The 15,872-nt window shown below is 54.1% G+C and overlaps 1 protein-coding gene across 4 annotated transcripts in view; it reads right to left on the bottom strand.

The window, feature by feature from the left end:
- Window positions 1-1,287: 1,287 nt before the first annotated feature.
- The window catches only part of LOC144948485 (pre-B-cell leukemia transcription factor 1-like), a 35,689-nt gene continuing 21,104 nt past the window's right edge, over window positions 1,288-15,872 (bottom strand). For 3 of the 4 annotated variants that reach the window (XM_078877988.1, XM_078877991.1, XM_078877990.1), the window contains 6 exons: window positions 8,172-8,449; window positions 5,937-6,127; window positions 5,422-5,557; window positions 4,401-4,563; window positions 3,229-3,296; window positions 1,288-2,328 (listed from right to left, as the gene is read on the bottom strand). In XM_078877988.1, coding sequence (XP_078734114.1) covers window positions 3,250-3,296; window positions 4,401-4,563; window positions 5,422-5,557; window positions 5,937-6,127; window positions 8,172-8,449 — 815 coding nt within the window. In that variant the 3' untranslated portion in view covers window positions 1,288-2,328; window positions 3,229-3,249. The remainder of the gene's footprint in view (window positions 2,329-3,228; window positions 3,297-4,400; window positions 4,564-5,421; window positions 5,558-5,936; window positions 6,128-8,171; window positions 8,450-15,872) is intronic. The other variant, XM_078877989.1, reaches the window with a different exon arrangement.

Raw genomic sequence — 15,872 nt, 5'->3', positions numbered from 1 at the left:
TATAATAAAGGCGGCAAGGACAAAGCAGATTGGGGGGAGGGGGGGGGGGACCATAGTTTTTTTTTAAAAGACAGCAACGTAAAAAAGAAGTTATTTTTCACAATCCCAGCCCGTCGCACTTCACTTGCGGATCCTCGCATTAAAAAGAAAGCACACGCGGTCCCGCGGTACGGTGAGCGACAAAAAAACCGGAGGGAGAAAAGATAAAGACTTAAAAAAGCACAGAACGCCAACTTCTACCGAGGGCCGCACGACTTTGTAGAACCGCTCGGGGTTGCCGCTTTTACTCGTGCCACCAAAACCCCCAAGATCACGGCACGGCGGAGGCGAGGCGCGGTTTCCCCCGCTGGACGGGATAGAGGGCCCCCACAGAGGGCCACGCAGAGGGCCACGCCACAGTAAGCCACACGGACGGGACACCTCTAGGCGACGCCATCTCCTCCGGATGTCAGGGAACCGAGCCAACTGCTTCTTCCGTGCACGGGCAGTTTTAAGACCTTGGTAGTGAGAGCAGAGACAGAAAGAGACAGCGAGCGAGAGAGAGACACGCGCGGGCAAGCGGTGAGGCGTGTGTGCGGAACGCGGGCGGGGTCCGTCCGAATCCGAGTCCGGCAAGAGCTACTGGACTGCCGTAAAGCGCGAAGAACAGAAATAAAAAGGCGCGGTTTTAAGTTTTTCTTTTTCTCACCGAATTTTTTTTTTCTTTCTTTTTTTTTTACTAAAGCGGAGTTGGGGGGGGGGGCGCACCGAGTCGGCTGTCACAGCGGTCCAGCGTGATCTCGGGAGGTTCGCGCGAGGCTGTGTTACAGGAGGTAGTGTGTGTGCGACGCTTTTTTTTGTCACCGTATGCACGCGAGCCCAAGACCTTCACACGCTCCGTTGGGGTTGGGGGGGAGGGGGGGGGGGAATGGGGGGGGGAGCCGTTTCCCCGACCGATCGTCATTTTCACAAGCGGGGACGACGTCAGCGGCCGCTGGGAAGGCCCAAACTTTAGCGGTCGCTAAGGTCAAGTTTATCTCCAGATTTTCCCGTCGTATTTTTTTTTTTACTCCACGCGCGCTCCCACCGCCCGCGTCCTCGCGACAATGACGGCTTGTAAACAAAACGGCCCCCCCGCCAGCCCCCCCTGGTAAGTCACACACGAGTGCAAGACGCACACATAAGAGCCCGCGCACGTTTCTTTAAGAACTTTTGAAAACCAAAACACGCGGGCGCGTTATACCGAGACTTATTAACGCCCACGACTAAGTGACAAGACGCACAGACATTGAGGGCAGCGCGCCGTCGCAACAAAAGGTCCGCCCCCCCACGCCCCCCCCCCCGCCACCACACGGAGGACTTGCAGCACCGCCGCAGTGGCGGGGAGGAGGGAAGGGGGACTTTTATTGTGACGGGACTCCGCACGAATACAGCAGGCTCGTTAAAGAGGCATCGACAGTCATTCCTGTAACAAGAAAATAATGCATTTCGTCTAAATCCACTAAGAAAAGAAAAATATATATATAAGCATACAATGCCTAAATGTTTACGCCACACGCCGGCTGGCTAAACATGATCATTCCAACCCTCTCCTCCCCCCCAAAAAAAGAAAAATAACGACGCCAAACAAGTTCAAACAATTAGCAAAAATCTAACAGTACGTCAAGGAAAATCCCCTTAATTTCTCTTCTTTTTAAAATGCAAGTGTAACTGTTAAGTTCGTTTTCAACAGCTCTTGACGTGAGAACAATAAAAAAAAACGCTCTCCCTCTCTGCCCCCCCCCGCCCCACCGTGAGAAAACGAAAGGCTCCAGATGAAATAAACAACAACAAAAACCACCTAAAAACAATCCTGTCCCATGAAATGCTCAAAGTGGGGGGGGGGGGGAGAGGGCGGCGGAGGGTGGTGGTGGGGGGTGGGGTGGTGTACGGGCGGTCGCGCTTTTATTTCGACAGCTTTTTTTGTCGCGCGTGCAGGGATCCGCTATGACGCACCCCCACCCCCCACCCCCCACCCCCCCCCATGCTACACACGAAGAGTCCGAGAGAAAGCATCGGGAGTGGGGGGGGGGGCGGCGACGCCAATGCCACCACTTCCCTCGTCCGTTCGTGCGTCGGTTTGGTTTGGTTAGTTTTGGTGGTTTTTGGTGAGCGAGCCCCTTTCCCTCGCTTGCCGAGGAGTTGAGCCGGTGTCCCGGTAGAGAGTCGGGGGAGGGTTGGGGCAGGGGGTTGGGGGGCGGTGCGGTGGGAGGGAGGGAGCGGGAGGTGGCGGGGAGGGGGGGCAGGCGGGTAAGGAGAGGCCCCTTGCCACTCATCGTCATCCTCTCGCGAGCCAGGGCACAGGACCTGCTGTCGTGGGTGGGGGGGAGGGAGACGGAGGAAGAGTTGGGGTGGGGGTGGACAGACAGAGGAATAGGTATGAGAAGCCAGGGACGATGCATCTGAAGGCAAATCTGCATCGCGAAATCTGGTTCCAAAATTAAACTTCTTTTTAGTTTCGATTTAAAGCGTTCGTGACTGCAGAGATTCATCTTCTTGGTTCTTTCGGTAAAGTCACGTAGAAGGAAAAAAAATACAAAAATTCTCACGACGTTTCGGCCACAACGCAAGCAGCCGTCTGCCTTCCCGACAGACCTATTCTCCACCTGAAGACGGCTGCTTGCGTTGTGGCCGAAACGTCGTGAGAATTATTTTATTATGTTTTTTTTTTCCTTCTACGTGACTTTACCGAAAGAACCAAGAAGATTATTTTTAGTTTACCAGGTAAGGCCACCTGAGCTGGCCACAAACGATAGCTCAACGAAGTAGGTCGACTCAGCCTAAAATGAGTACCTGGTGCAGTGTGTGTGTTAATATCAGTGTGTCATCATCGCCACGAGGGAGACAAAGGCGGCCAGGCGTGGTGCTGGCAACCCACCCTCCCATGCGCCGTACCGGCCTTCGTAGGTGCTCGCTAACAGCACTTGGCCAAACAGAATGTGTTAAGGCTCTGCCTGTATGTATGTGCGTTGCGTGTTGCATGCCTGGGCTCGACAATGGCGGGCGGGGGGAAATTCTAAGAGGTTACGCGGAGAAATACGTTGAACGCGCGTGAACTCCGTTTGCACGTGCCCTCGAGCAGAATACGACAGAATACGGAGGGGAATAAAATCACAGCAATAGTTAAAAATTACACAAAGGGGGAAGGATTAAACGACACTCACAAATCCGCAGACATCAATCAGCGGTGCGAGCCGCAGCTGCGCCTACCTGGTACGTGGCAGTTTCTGCTCACGGGATCCTTCCCTCCGACTGGTAGCACGGAGACGGGAAACCATCTGGAAGAGTCGCACAAAAACGTTACGCCACCACTGCAAAGGCAAATATCCCCCCCCCCCCCCCCGTATAGCCTGCAACAGACTGTTGGGGCAAGTGCTGTTAGCAATTTCCTCTGAAGGCTGGCACAGCACACGAGGGGGGTGGGTGGCCAGCACCAGTCTTCCCTAGTGACGATGTTAACACACCCAACCAGGTCCTCATTTGAGGCTGAGTCGACCTAGAGGCGGCCCAGGACCGGTTCAGATATTCATCACCGATATTGGCCGTGAGCGGGAATTGAACTCGGGTGACTGGGTTCGTAGCACAGCACGCTTACCGCTACACTACCACCGCACACACACACACGACGGCAGCCCAGTTATGCCATGTGTACATACCCACGTGCGTGCGAGTGTGCGTGCGTCCGTCATGACGACTTTGTACGAGCGGTGGCGCTACGAAGTCGGCGAACAGAGTTCGATTCCCGCTGGTTCTAGGTCTCTCCAAGGATGTCTCGGCCTTAAATGTGTACCCAAGTGCTGCAGTGTGTGTATAAACATCAGCACTGGGGAGACAAAGGCGGTCGTGCCCTGTCCTGGCCACACCACCTCCTCGTGTGCCGTGCCGGCCTTCATCGCTGTTGTTCGCTAACGGCACTTGCCCCAACAGCCTGGTAAAGGCTATACGGGGGATCTTTGTCTTTGTGTGCTCCCGCGTAGATGCTTGCATTTAGGCACAATTATTTAGTTTTATGTACCCAGGTTAAACTAACACCAACATATTTGTATCTTACCAGATAAGGCCCACAGCTTTTTCAGAAGCGACCTGGCCACAAATGATAGCTCAACGGAGCGGCTCATCACGTGGACATTCATAGCAGCTAAATACCCTAAAACACACACGTGTTGATTCTAAATGTGGAGGGGAAAACCAGAGAACCCGGAGAGAGAGAGACACCGCATACTCCAAATATACAGCAGGTGTCAAAGGTCGTGTTCGAACCCACGACCTCCCGCAAACCGGGCGAGGGAGTTACCATCTCCGAGCCACCGTGGTGCCCTAAAAATACAACCCGCACTGCCGAGTTTATTGTACTGTACTCCGCGCGCACGCCCCTGGCGTACCCGCCGAGTCGGGGGTGGGCGGGGAGCCCTCGGGGCTGTCGTAAGGGCCCCCAGGGCCCGTGGCCGACACGGCCGTCTTGGCCGCGTAAACGTTGGCCTCCTCCTGGAACTTGCCGATGTTTTTCTTGTAGCGGATGCGCTTGTTCCCAAACCAGTTGGATACCTGAACGGGGTGGGGGGGTTGGGGGGCGGGAGGGGAGGGGAGGGAATGGAATGCACGTCACGTGTGCGCGTTAGGTTGAGGCGTGAACGATGATTTTTTTACCGATGCCCCGTTTTTATCTCAGATGCCAGCAAGTGCCTCACTCCACGACGAAGCCCCTCGATGAGCTCGCTAAATGAAATCTCCTTTGCAGTCCGAAGGAAAATTAACTCTATCCGATATATACGCAGGGTTATATTTGCTCAAGATTTGTAATCGTCCGATGGGAAAACGTACCTTCTGTACTCCTCACGCAGATCGATGGCGTGCAAGTACTCCTTGTAAATTGCAAACCATCTTTTTGGTAGTTTGAATGTGAGGTTAGAAACACTTACGTCTGTGCTGCGCTCATGTTGACTGGGTGAAATGTGGCCTAAATTTTACCCAATCCTGGTCAGCTGGCTCAACAAATTTAACTAAACTAACACCGAGACTCATAGAGATTCATAGAGACTCATAAAGACAAATAAAGACACAGAGGCTGGGTGGAAATGTGTGCTAAGTTGTGCCCCAATCCCGGCCGGCTGGCCCAACACACTTTAACTAAACTAACATCGAGACTCATAGACACTCACATAGATACATAGAGACTCATAGACACTCACAGAGACTCATAGACACACACATAGATACATATAGACTCATAGACACTCACATAGACTCGTAAAGACACACATAGAGATACAGAGAGACTCATAGGAGACACATAAGAGACTGGGTGATAAGTTTTGCTCAATCCTTTTTCTAGCTGTCTGAAAAATGTAATAAACAAACCCCACCCACCCCCATGCCACCTCCGGCCACACCGCGCAGCCTCACCTGCGACATGGTGATGCCGCACTTCTTGGCGAGCTCCTCCTTGGCTTCCTCGCTGGGGTACGGGTTGCTGAGGTGTGAGTAGAAGTACTCGTTCAGCACCTCCGTCGCCTGCTTGCTGAAGTTCCGACGCTTCCTCCTGCGCGAAGAAACGGCAAAGAAATTCCCCTCCGTCACTTCGAGTCGTCCCGTTTGACTTTTTTTTTCTCCTCCACACGCGCTCTCGCTTAAACTACAACTAAACTTTCTTTTATTTTTACCAGGTAAGGCGCCCCCCCCCCCCCCACTCTGAGCAACGTGGCCATCGCAAATGATGGCTCAACGGAGTGAGCTTATTACCGTCGTGTGGAAATTAATAGCAGCCCAAATACTCCAAAACGCGCGACGTCGATTCTAAACTCTGGAGGGAAAATCTAGAGGACCCTGAGAAAAATCCACCCGCCGCCCCAACCCCCGACCCCCTACCCACCCCCCCACCAGCTACCCCCAAATCCAGGGCAACCGTACAAATCGCTCACCGCGCGTCGAGGAATCGCGAGCGCAGGATCATGACGGCCTCGCACGTGCTCTGCTTGAGCTGCATCTGAATGGAGCTGAACTTGCGGTGGATGATGGACACCATGCGGTCCACCTCCTTGGGAGAGATGGGCCGCGTGCGGCTCTGCTCCCGCAGGAGGTTCATCACGTGGTTCGTGAACTCGCTGCACGCCTGCTTGCGCACGCGCACACACGCACACGACGAGGAGGAGGGGGGAGAGAGAGCAGGAGGAGGTAGAGGAGGATGAGGACGAGGAGAGAGGAGGAGGTGGAGTAAGGATTGTTCGTCTCTTAAATACATTTGTGTCAGTTTTAACGTTCGGTTAGAAACACTTGAGTCTGTGCCGCTCTCTAGTCGGCTGGGTGAAAAGTGAGCTAAGTTTTGCTCAGTCCTGGGCAGTTGGCTCACAAAAAACATAATAAAGCGACAGACTCGTATAAATACACAGACTCACAGAGACACTCACAGAGACCCGTAGAAATACACAGAAACTCGTATAAAGACACACTGAGACAGAGACACACTGAGACACACAGACACACTGAGAAACACAGACACACAGAAACTCAGAGACTCAGAGACTCACAGAAACACAGATTCACAGAGACACACAGAGACTCGTAGAAATACAGAGACTGACAGAGACACTCACAGAGACCCGTAGAAATACACAGAGACTCGTATAGAGACACACTGAGACACACAGAGACTCAGAGACTCACAGAGACACAGACTCACAGAGACAGAGACCCGTAGAAAAACACAAAGACTCGTATAGATACACACTGAGACATAGAGACACAGAGACTCACAGACTCACAGAGACACAGACTCACAGAGACAAGAGACCCGTAGAAATACACAGAGACTCGTATAGAGACACACAGAGACTCAGAGACTCACACAGACACACATAGACTCACACAGACTCACAGAGACACAGAGACTCGTAGAAACACACGAGCAATGTGGATGATGGGCACCATGCGTTCCACCTCCTTGGGCACATTGCTTCCGACGGTGCACACACACCCAGGGTATGGCGGAATCTGGGTGACCGGCTTTGTGTGGGGGGGGGGTGGGAGGGAGGGTGGGGAGAGGCCGCGGCACTCGCTACAACGTCACGGTGTCCGATTCAAAACTTCCGGTTTAGTCTGACGGCGTCAGTGGAGATTTGCCCCCGTGGCACCTCAACCCTCCCCACCCCGCCACACAATGACGGTGCAGAAGTAGAATATTTATTTATACTGGAGGAATCCGATGAGATATGAAGCTCTTTTGCCCCTTAGCACGGAGGCATTCCGCTCCTGGAAATTTGCCGCGTCAAGCGGAGAGTAATTTTCCCCGCAAGGAATAACGGAAGGAGTGGGTGCCGTTCCGGCCCGTAATGATATTGTGTTTATTTGGCAGTCCACTGTTTCACACGTTGGGGCAAGTGCCGTTAGCGAGTAGCACCTATAAAGGCCGGCACAGCACACGAGGGGGCGGGTGGCCAGCACCACAGTGGCGATGTTTACACATCGCACAAGGTACTTGTTTAAGGCTTAGTCGATCTGGGGGAGGCCCATGACCGGTTCAGATAATCGTTACCGGTTTTGGCAGTGAGCGGGAATCAAACTCGGGTCGCAGGATCCGTAGCGCGCACAACAATAACCGCCATTCGCCACTAAGTGGCGTTGACGTCACCACGGCGCTTGTGCCAGGCTATTTGCACTTTAAGGGCATGTGAAGTCACGAATGCCCGCTGGCAGGAGGTCACGGGACAGACCCAGGTGCCATGGGTTGACTGACTGTAATGACACTCAGATGCACCACCACCTGTGCCCCCTATACAAAACAAAGAACAAAGAACCCCCGTATAGCCTTTAACAGACTGTTGGGGCAAGTGCTGTTAGCGAGCACCTATGAAGGCCGGAACGGTACACGAGGGGGTGGGTGGCCAGCACCACGCCCGACCGCCTTTGTCTCCCCAGTGGCGATGTTTACACACCGCACCAGGTACTCATTTGAGACTGAGTCGACCTAGGGGAGGCCCGGGACCGGTTCAGATAATCGTCACTGGTGTCGGCCGTGAGCGGGAATCGAACTCGTGTCGCCAGATTCATAGCGCAGCGCGCTAACCGCTGCACTATCGCTCCCCACACATACACGGGCACACGCACGCGCGTACAGCCACTCACCCCCGCGCGCGCGCCCGCCGCCCAACGCCGCTCACCTGCTCGTATTTCTCCAGCTCCGAGTGGTAAATCTGCCGGATCTGCGCCAGCTTGGCGCGGTAGTCCGAGTGCTCGATGCAGCCGTCTCCGGGAGAGCCGCCGGGGTGGGCGATGGCCGCCGCCGCGGCCGCCGCGGCCGCCGCCGAACCTCCTCCTCCCCCGCCGCCGGGGCCACCCTTCTCCGGGCCCGACACGCCTTCGGCCAGCAGCATGTTGTCCAGCCGCATGAGCTGCGGGTCAGGGGGGTCGTCGTCCTGCGCGCCGCGGATGCTCAGCACTGGCGTGTGGCGGGGGGGCGGAGGGGAGGAAACAGCGGAGGCGACGACGATGGCCATCATCGGCGTAATCGGAGGCAACGAGCGATCCGCCGGCGGCGGCGTACGAACAACTGCGCCACCCGCTCCCTTCCCCCCACCACCTCCTCCCCCCCCCCCAACAAGCCGGTCACGTATCCGAAGAAGCCGCCAGCACGTGGAGCGAAACGTCCGTCGGAGACCGTGCGGAACAGCAGGCGCAACTCAACTCGAAAGCAGGTTGGAGGGCTTGACCGGTTTGGAGCCGTAGCCCAAACGGTCGCCGCTAATTTTGACGATATTTTTTTAAACGACAAAAAATATTCTATCGTCTGCTTCAGCGATCGATGCGAGGGAACAGATCTGACCCGAGCCACTGGGGGGCGGCGTTTTTCCACGCGTCCAGCTACAGGAGGAAGAGGCATCCGCCGCGCGAAGGTTCAACGGATCATTCGAAATGGACACGGGTGGGGGAATTTATCGACGTGCACGGGAGATGGAAAACAAAAAAATTGTTTAATGCGGTGGGATTTTACCGTGCAGTCGGTGGTGACCGGGCTAAGACCATCAACTCTCTACGCCGGAGAATCCGGTTGGAGCACACGGAAGGGACGGAAACTTGGATTCGAACCCAGGTTCTCAGCGTTGCCGGCTGACACTCTTGAGCCCCTGGCCACCCGGTCAGCTTCGATTTTTTTCTAAAAAGATGTATCGATCAAAGCTACGAGAAGATAAAAACAAAGCCTCAGAAAATAATGAACCTCTTTTGACGTGTCGTAACGTTTAAGCAAGTTGTCAGCAGAGGGCGGGGGCAGCAAAATGCACTGATGCACCGTCATATGCACCAACGTCATTGCTTCATTCATTCCGAAGTGGCTGAGGACGGTCAAACAAACCTCCCAGGCTCGCACGGCGTGGGGCGGTCCTCATCCAGCAGTGGGCTGACAAACGTGGCTGTACACGCGCGTGTACGGTACAACTCCGACTCTGTGCTATGAACAGAGCCTCCTGGCCACCTCTGGAGACAGTAATTCTTACTCTGGAGAGACTGGTCCTGCCATACGATTGTGGAATTTCCACTGCCGATCATGGGCTTTAAAAACCGAAATAATTTGGGGCTTTTGCGGGAGATTTTTTTTCCCCGCAGATTAACGTTCCAACAACAACAACAACCGCCGTTCGCCACTTAGCGGCGGTGACGTCACCACAGCGCCTGTGCCAGGCGCGCTTCGAGGCCACGTTACAACACCCTCGCACGTTTGCACCACCACCATCACCGTCCGTCCGCGCGAGTGCTTCAAAAAGGATCATTTCCCATTTCCGCTGCTGCAGCGTCAAGCGCGAGGCCGCTCTTCAAGAGACACGAGATGCCCTGGGGGGGACCCAGCGGGCAAGGCAGCAACACCAGCCGAGCAGGGAGAGGGAGGGAGGAGTAGAGGAGAGGGGAGGGGAGGGGAGGGAGGGGAGGGGAGGGAGGGGAAGGAATGGGGGGAAGGGAAGACGTAGAAAATGAGAGTGAGATGGCTCAGAGGTGGATAGCAGCAAGGGGTGGCCCACAGGGCACCGAAGACACCACCGCAAGACAAAGAGGGAGGATGGCTGGCTGGCTGGCGAGCGGGTGGGTGGGTAGGACGGTGGGTGGAAGGGAGAGGGCGGGGACTGCGTAGGTCATCGCGACTGCGTTGCTACGGCTCTCCGGCGTGTTCTCGGGGCTGTGCAGCGACGCAGCTCCCAGCGGAGCAGCGTGGAAAAACGTCCGGGCGGGGGGGGAGGAGGGGGGACACACCGTGCCGGACCAACGCCACCCGATGGCAAGCTCATCGCAAGACACGAGAGTTCGGTCAAGAAAGAGGAGACAGATGGAGGGAGGAGAACAGAGAGGAAAGAGAGAAGGGGGGGAGAGAACAGAGGGTGGAGAGAGGGAGGGGGAGAACGCGGCGGAACGCGGGACGCGCCGCGATGGTGGGGAGCAGTAAAGGCCGTCGCGAGCCTCATAAACAACGTCGGATTAATGCAAATCGCTCGCACGCAAATCCCCCCCCCCCCCCCCGGCAGCCCCCCCCCCCACTCCGCCCCCACGCCCGCGCGAGCGCGAAGAGCGGCGCGTGGGATCGGCGGCGCGGGGTCCCCGCTTCCTCGCGGCTCGCCTCTTAATTGCTGCAATTACCCATTAATTGGCATTAATTAGCCGCTAACGAGCCCGCGGGTAATGGGGAGGGAGCGAGGGAGGGTGTCGAGCGAGCAAACGAGCGAGCGAGACGGGAGGGAGAGAGACGGAGAAAAGGGAGGGAGGGGAGATGATGGGAGCGGATGTGGCGAGGAATGGAGAGATGGAGAAACGGGAGGGAGGGAAATGGAGAAGAGAGAGGGAGCGGATATGGCGAGGAATGGAGAGACAGAGAGGGGACGGGCAGAGAGTCGGGGCGGACGATCGAGTGACGACCCGGCATCGTCGCTCACGCGGCGAGTAGACGGTGGGGGGTTGGGGGCGACGCCGTCTCGCGTCGTCCTGGAATCACTGGTGTGCACGATCGTCACCGCCCGCGCGATCGTCGGCGAAATGGGGCTCAAACGAGGGGCGTCAATGTCCCGGGAGCGCGTGCGAGGGGTCGTGCGCTTCCATGCGCCACCATCTCCGCTCCTGCCGCCTTTATTGAGCCTCAAATATGCCTACGTTCGGAGCCGTGGCACGGTCGCGCTCAGCGTAGATCGATAAACCGAGGGGTGGTTTCTGGCTCCGATTAGACGTGCTCACTCGGCGTGTAACAATACGCCCTCCCTCACCCCAGTTAATGCGATTCTGTGACGTCTCTCGTTTTGTGCCGCCCATCGCTCTCTCTCCCTTCTCTCCTTTGTATTGTGTCTGGCTTGCTCCGTTAGCCTGCAGCCTTCTTTCTAATCGGCGTTCGATATTCTGGTGAAAAAGACGGGGAAACGCGTAACTCTTGATACCATCCGCATTTTTTTTGTATATATAGAAATGTTGTGACCGGTGACACAAATGACGGCGATGGAATCAACCGTGACGTTCATGACGACGGAAATAGTTTTTCAATGCACCCGTAACTAGCCGTAATCAACATTGTCAACATGGATATTTTCTCTGTGCAATGCTCAATAAACGATCGAGCAGCATTTCGTCCAGCAGACAATACCAATCGTCGCACTGATCTTTAATATATATAGAAATTTGAAACCAACTACACGGCAACATTCCCCGACACTGGCAGACCAATGCCGATTCGCAAGCCAGCGTCGAGCACAGGACTCGGATTGTAAATGTCACGGGTTTACTCTCCGACACGCAACCGATGCACTGCCCGTGGTTTTGTTTACGCGACAAATCTTACGAACTGGTTGCTTCGGGGGGGGCGGTGGCGTGTTTGACGACATTTATATTTACGCGACTCACCCCACAGAAAGGCCTCTACTGTGAATATAACATTGTTCGCGGAAGCCTCCGTGTCAAACAGAGGGTCCCAGCTGCAGTCGGCAAGTCCCCCCTGGGCTACTTGCAGCAAGCTCCCCCTATCCCCCTATACGTGCACAAGAGCTTACCAAAGTCAAAAGTATTTTCCTCCTCGAATAAGCTTCGAGGCATTGATGCTCGCACGTCCTGTTGACACAAGCCCTGCACATCCAGCGGTAGAAACTCCACGTTCCCGCGGTCGGGGCGGACGCCCGTACGTTCGACCCTCTTTCGCACCGCACGTAGGCAACCGTGCGAATCGGAGGAGCGGGGTAAGGACCACCGACTGAACGCAATAAGCGAGAGAGGGTGAGGGCAAGTTTATCCACAGGGACACCACCGTTGACTTCCACCACACAAGCGGTTGCTCATTTTCTCGACCATTCCCCCCCCCACCACCTGGATGTGAACTCGCAACGTTCCGATTGCGAGCCACTTGCTCTCCCCGCGTTTTGGGAAAGTTTACTTTGTTCAACCCAGGTGAGAACTCAGAAAGACCCGGATGTATCTAGCGTACGATATCGCGTAGCATCGCGTAATATCGCAGCAACCCTCAACACTTTAAATCTTGCACTGCTGTGGGGGGGGGGGGGGGTAGGGTCTGCATGGCTGGGATGAGAAGCCTTGGCACATGGGAGGGAAGTAATGTTTGTGTGCTGACAAATCCTGCCAGCCAACGTTACGCTGACAGACTAATAGGAGGACTCGGCTTAAACACACGGGTTAGGGTTACGCCAGACCGGTAATTCAATGATGAGAGAATCTCGCCGCGAAAGGTCTTTAAGTGGGAAAAGTGTCATCAAGTGACTTGGATGATATCAATGGATGCTGTCCGCTCGCCCCCTGTGCCCCTGCTCCGTAGCGGAAGGGCCATTCCTCAAAACATTCCCAATCCCCCCCAACTCGACACGAATTAATTATAATTCTACCGCGGTATCAGCATCGCGCTCATGAGTTGAACAAAAACATTTTTAACATTCGGAACTCGGTAGCTTCCAGTGCGTGGCAGAGGTCGCAAACGGGTTTTGATTCCTTACCCGTACCCGGCCGCACCAGGGTCGCAAACGGGTACCCGTACCCTACCCGATACCCGGCTACCCGTACCCGGCCGGGTATCGGGTAGGGTACGGGTACCCGATTGCGACCTCTGGGATGAAGCCATGTTGCAGGCGCGGGTGGGTTGATTCTAGGAACTTGAATTGCGAGAAGAGACAAGACGTTGGGAAATGAGTGACAAACGGTTACTCACCAGTGACTCACGGCCTACCCGTACCCGTACCCGGCCGGGTACGGGTAGCCGGGTATCGGGTACCCGATTGCAACCTCTGGTGCGTGGTATTTGCCCGTGCCGGAAATCAGAACCCAGACGATGATGTCGCCAAACACTATAACAATTCCGATTTACCCATTTGCTTAATTGCCGTGCCATTTTCATACCCCGTCAATCCATACAGTTTCACCCCGTATTCTTGTCCAGGGAAATTGAGTTTTTAGGTCCGTACGGCGTACAGCCGTTTCAATACGGGCACATTAAAAAAATATATATATTTGTTTGTGTTGCTCCCTTGTTGAATGAACGTTGAGATTCATAAGGGGCACGTGGTGACCAGTAAGGTCTGAATTGGTCTGTAATAGGGTAGGCACTGATAAGGGGTTGACAGGTTTGCATTGTTAGCTTTTTCTCTTTTGTCATATCGGTTACCCAGGTCACTTGTGCAACGTGAGACTCATCATGCTCTCTTGAGATCTCTCACCAGCTTACACAATATAAACTTGAGATCCTGAAACTTAAAACTATTTTTTGTTATTTAAACCAGGTTAAGGCCCACTGAGCAAAACGGCTCTTTTCCAGAAGCGATCTGGGCCATCACAAATGATAGCCAAGTGGGGCCTTACCTGATAAAATACATACAATAGTAGAAAACAAATATCTTTGTGGGTTTTTATTTTTTGAGAATCGCCGCGTATTATTCTTCCGTTTTGTTGGCGGAGTGCAGCCATCTGTCCGCGTCGAAACGGCTCCCAGCGGAGTGGCCCAAAAGGATGCTCGCTCCCTAGCCGCGTGGTGTGTACAAACGGGTGGTGAGCGCAAGAGAGGCCACCACCACCACCGCACACCCCCCCTCCCTCTACGGAGGGCTTTTCCGTGCCCCCTACGACAAGTGTGGCGGTAATGAGCCCCCCACAACCCCCACCCCCCCAAAGACACGAACCGTCTTTGGCGCCGGATAAACACCCCCCCCACGGCATATTAGCATATGTGTACACACAACGCAATTTGGATTCATATATAGCCTATCGATGTTATCGCAAGAAGCTGCGGAGAAACAGTGGGCCGCATAACTAGTAGAGAGGCTGTTGGTCATGAGCCTCTAAGGATTCTTCTTTCTCTGGGTCCCCTATGTGGCCGTGTAGGTTTCTGTGCGAGCATACTGCATATATATTCCTATGTTAGTACTGTATACGGGGAAGACGAGTACCGATGTTGGTATATGGGTCACTACGAGTGTGCGAGTCCCCTTTGTGGGTTACATGGATCGGTGACTGCACCTCCGATTAGCACGGCTGGCTACGTACGGTGCCAACGAAGTTCAACACACGTACGTACAACTGAGCATATGGGACTGTATGTGAGCGTGCGATTGCCTATGTGGGTTATAAAGGTGGTGAGCACCCAAGCAGGCATCCACGATGGAGATGCAGCAGCGCATAGACGGATTGCCACATCGCAAAACAGCAAGGCTGCGTGCAAGTGGCACTGACCATGGCTAATGATGACGACGCTATACACAGATAAAAATCCCCTGGTACAGCCTTAACACTGTTGGGGCAAATGTAAAAATATAACACCCACAACACAGACATAATGGACACACAGACTACAAGACAAAGATCCCCCGTATAGCTTGAACAGACTGTTGGCGCAAGTGCTGTTAGCGAGCAGCACCTATGAAGGCCGGCACGGCACACGAGAGGGTGGGTGGCCAACACCACGTCCGACCGCCTTCATCTCCCCAGTGGCGATGTTTACACATCGCACCAGATACCAATTTGAGGCCGAGTCGACCTAGGGGGTGATCAGTACCGGTTCAGATATTCGTCAATGGCGTTGGCCGTGAGCAGGAAAAAACTCGGGTCGCTATCTGCTAACCGCTAAACCTCCGCTGTCCATCAAACTTTTGGTTGGCCATGGAACAAAGATGGTCACCGCATCACGCGCTTTCAGATGCGCATCTATGGGCCGTCTGGAAAGCTCTTCCTTCCGATATTAGGAAGCCCACTGCAGCCATGCACTTTTAAATCATCTAGATTCAAAACTAATTTATTTCCAACTGCTCTTTGTGTTTAGTTTATTGTCCTTCTCCCTGCACCTCCGATTAGCAGGGTTGGCTACGTACAGTGCAAAACAAGTTCAACATACACACTCGCGTGCGGACGAATCGAAACGCTTCTCGCTGTATTCTTTGGGTCTTTCGGTTAAGTCACGTAGAGAGGTTCAAATGAATAAAAATAAACAAAAAAACTACGACGTTTCAATCACAACACAAGCGATCGTCATCCGTTTTCCTCCTTACACAGTGAGAAGCTTGACTTAAAGCTTTCGTGACTGCAGGAATTCATTTTCTTTGAGTCTTTTGGTAAAGTCGCGTAGAGAGGTTCAAATTAGTAAAATTAAAATGAACAAAAAAACTACGACGTTTCGATCACAACACAAGCGATCGTCATCCGTTTTCCTCCTGATGGTGATCGCTTGTGTTGTGATCGAAACGTCGTAGTTTTTTTGTTCATTTTAATTTTACAAATTTGAACCTCTCTACGCGACTTTACCGAAAGACTCAAAGAAAATGAATTCCTGCAGTCACGAAAGCTTTAAGTCAAGCTTCTCACTGTGCAAGAAAACGTCCTGTGCACTCCATCGCACCGCTGTAGCGGACATC

Source organism: Lampetra fluviatilis, chromosome 49, assembly GCF_964198595.1.
Source record: "Lampetra fluviatilis chromosome 49, kcLamFluv1.1, whole genome shotgun sequence".
NCBI classification, from domain to species: Eukaryota; Metazoa; Chordata; class Hyperoartia; order Petromyzontiformes; family Petromyzontidae; genus Lampetra; species Lampetra fluviatilis.
This window is presented reverse-complemented; position numbering and strand designations above follow the sequence as displayed.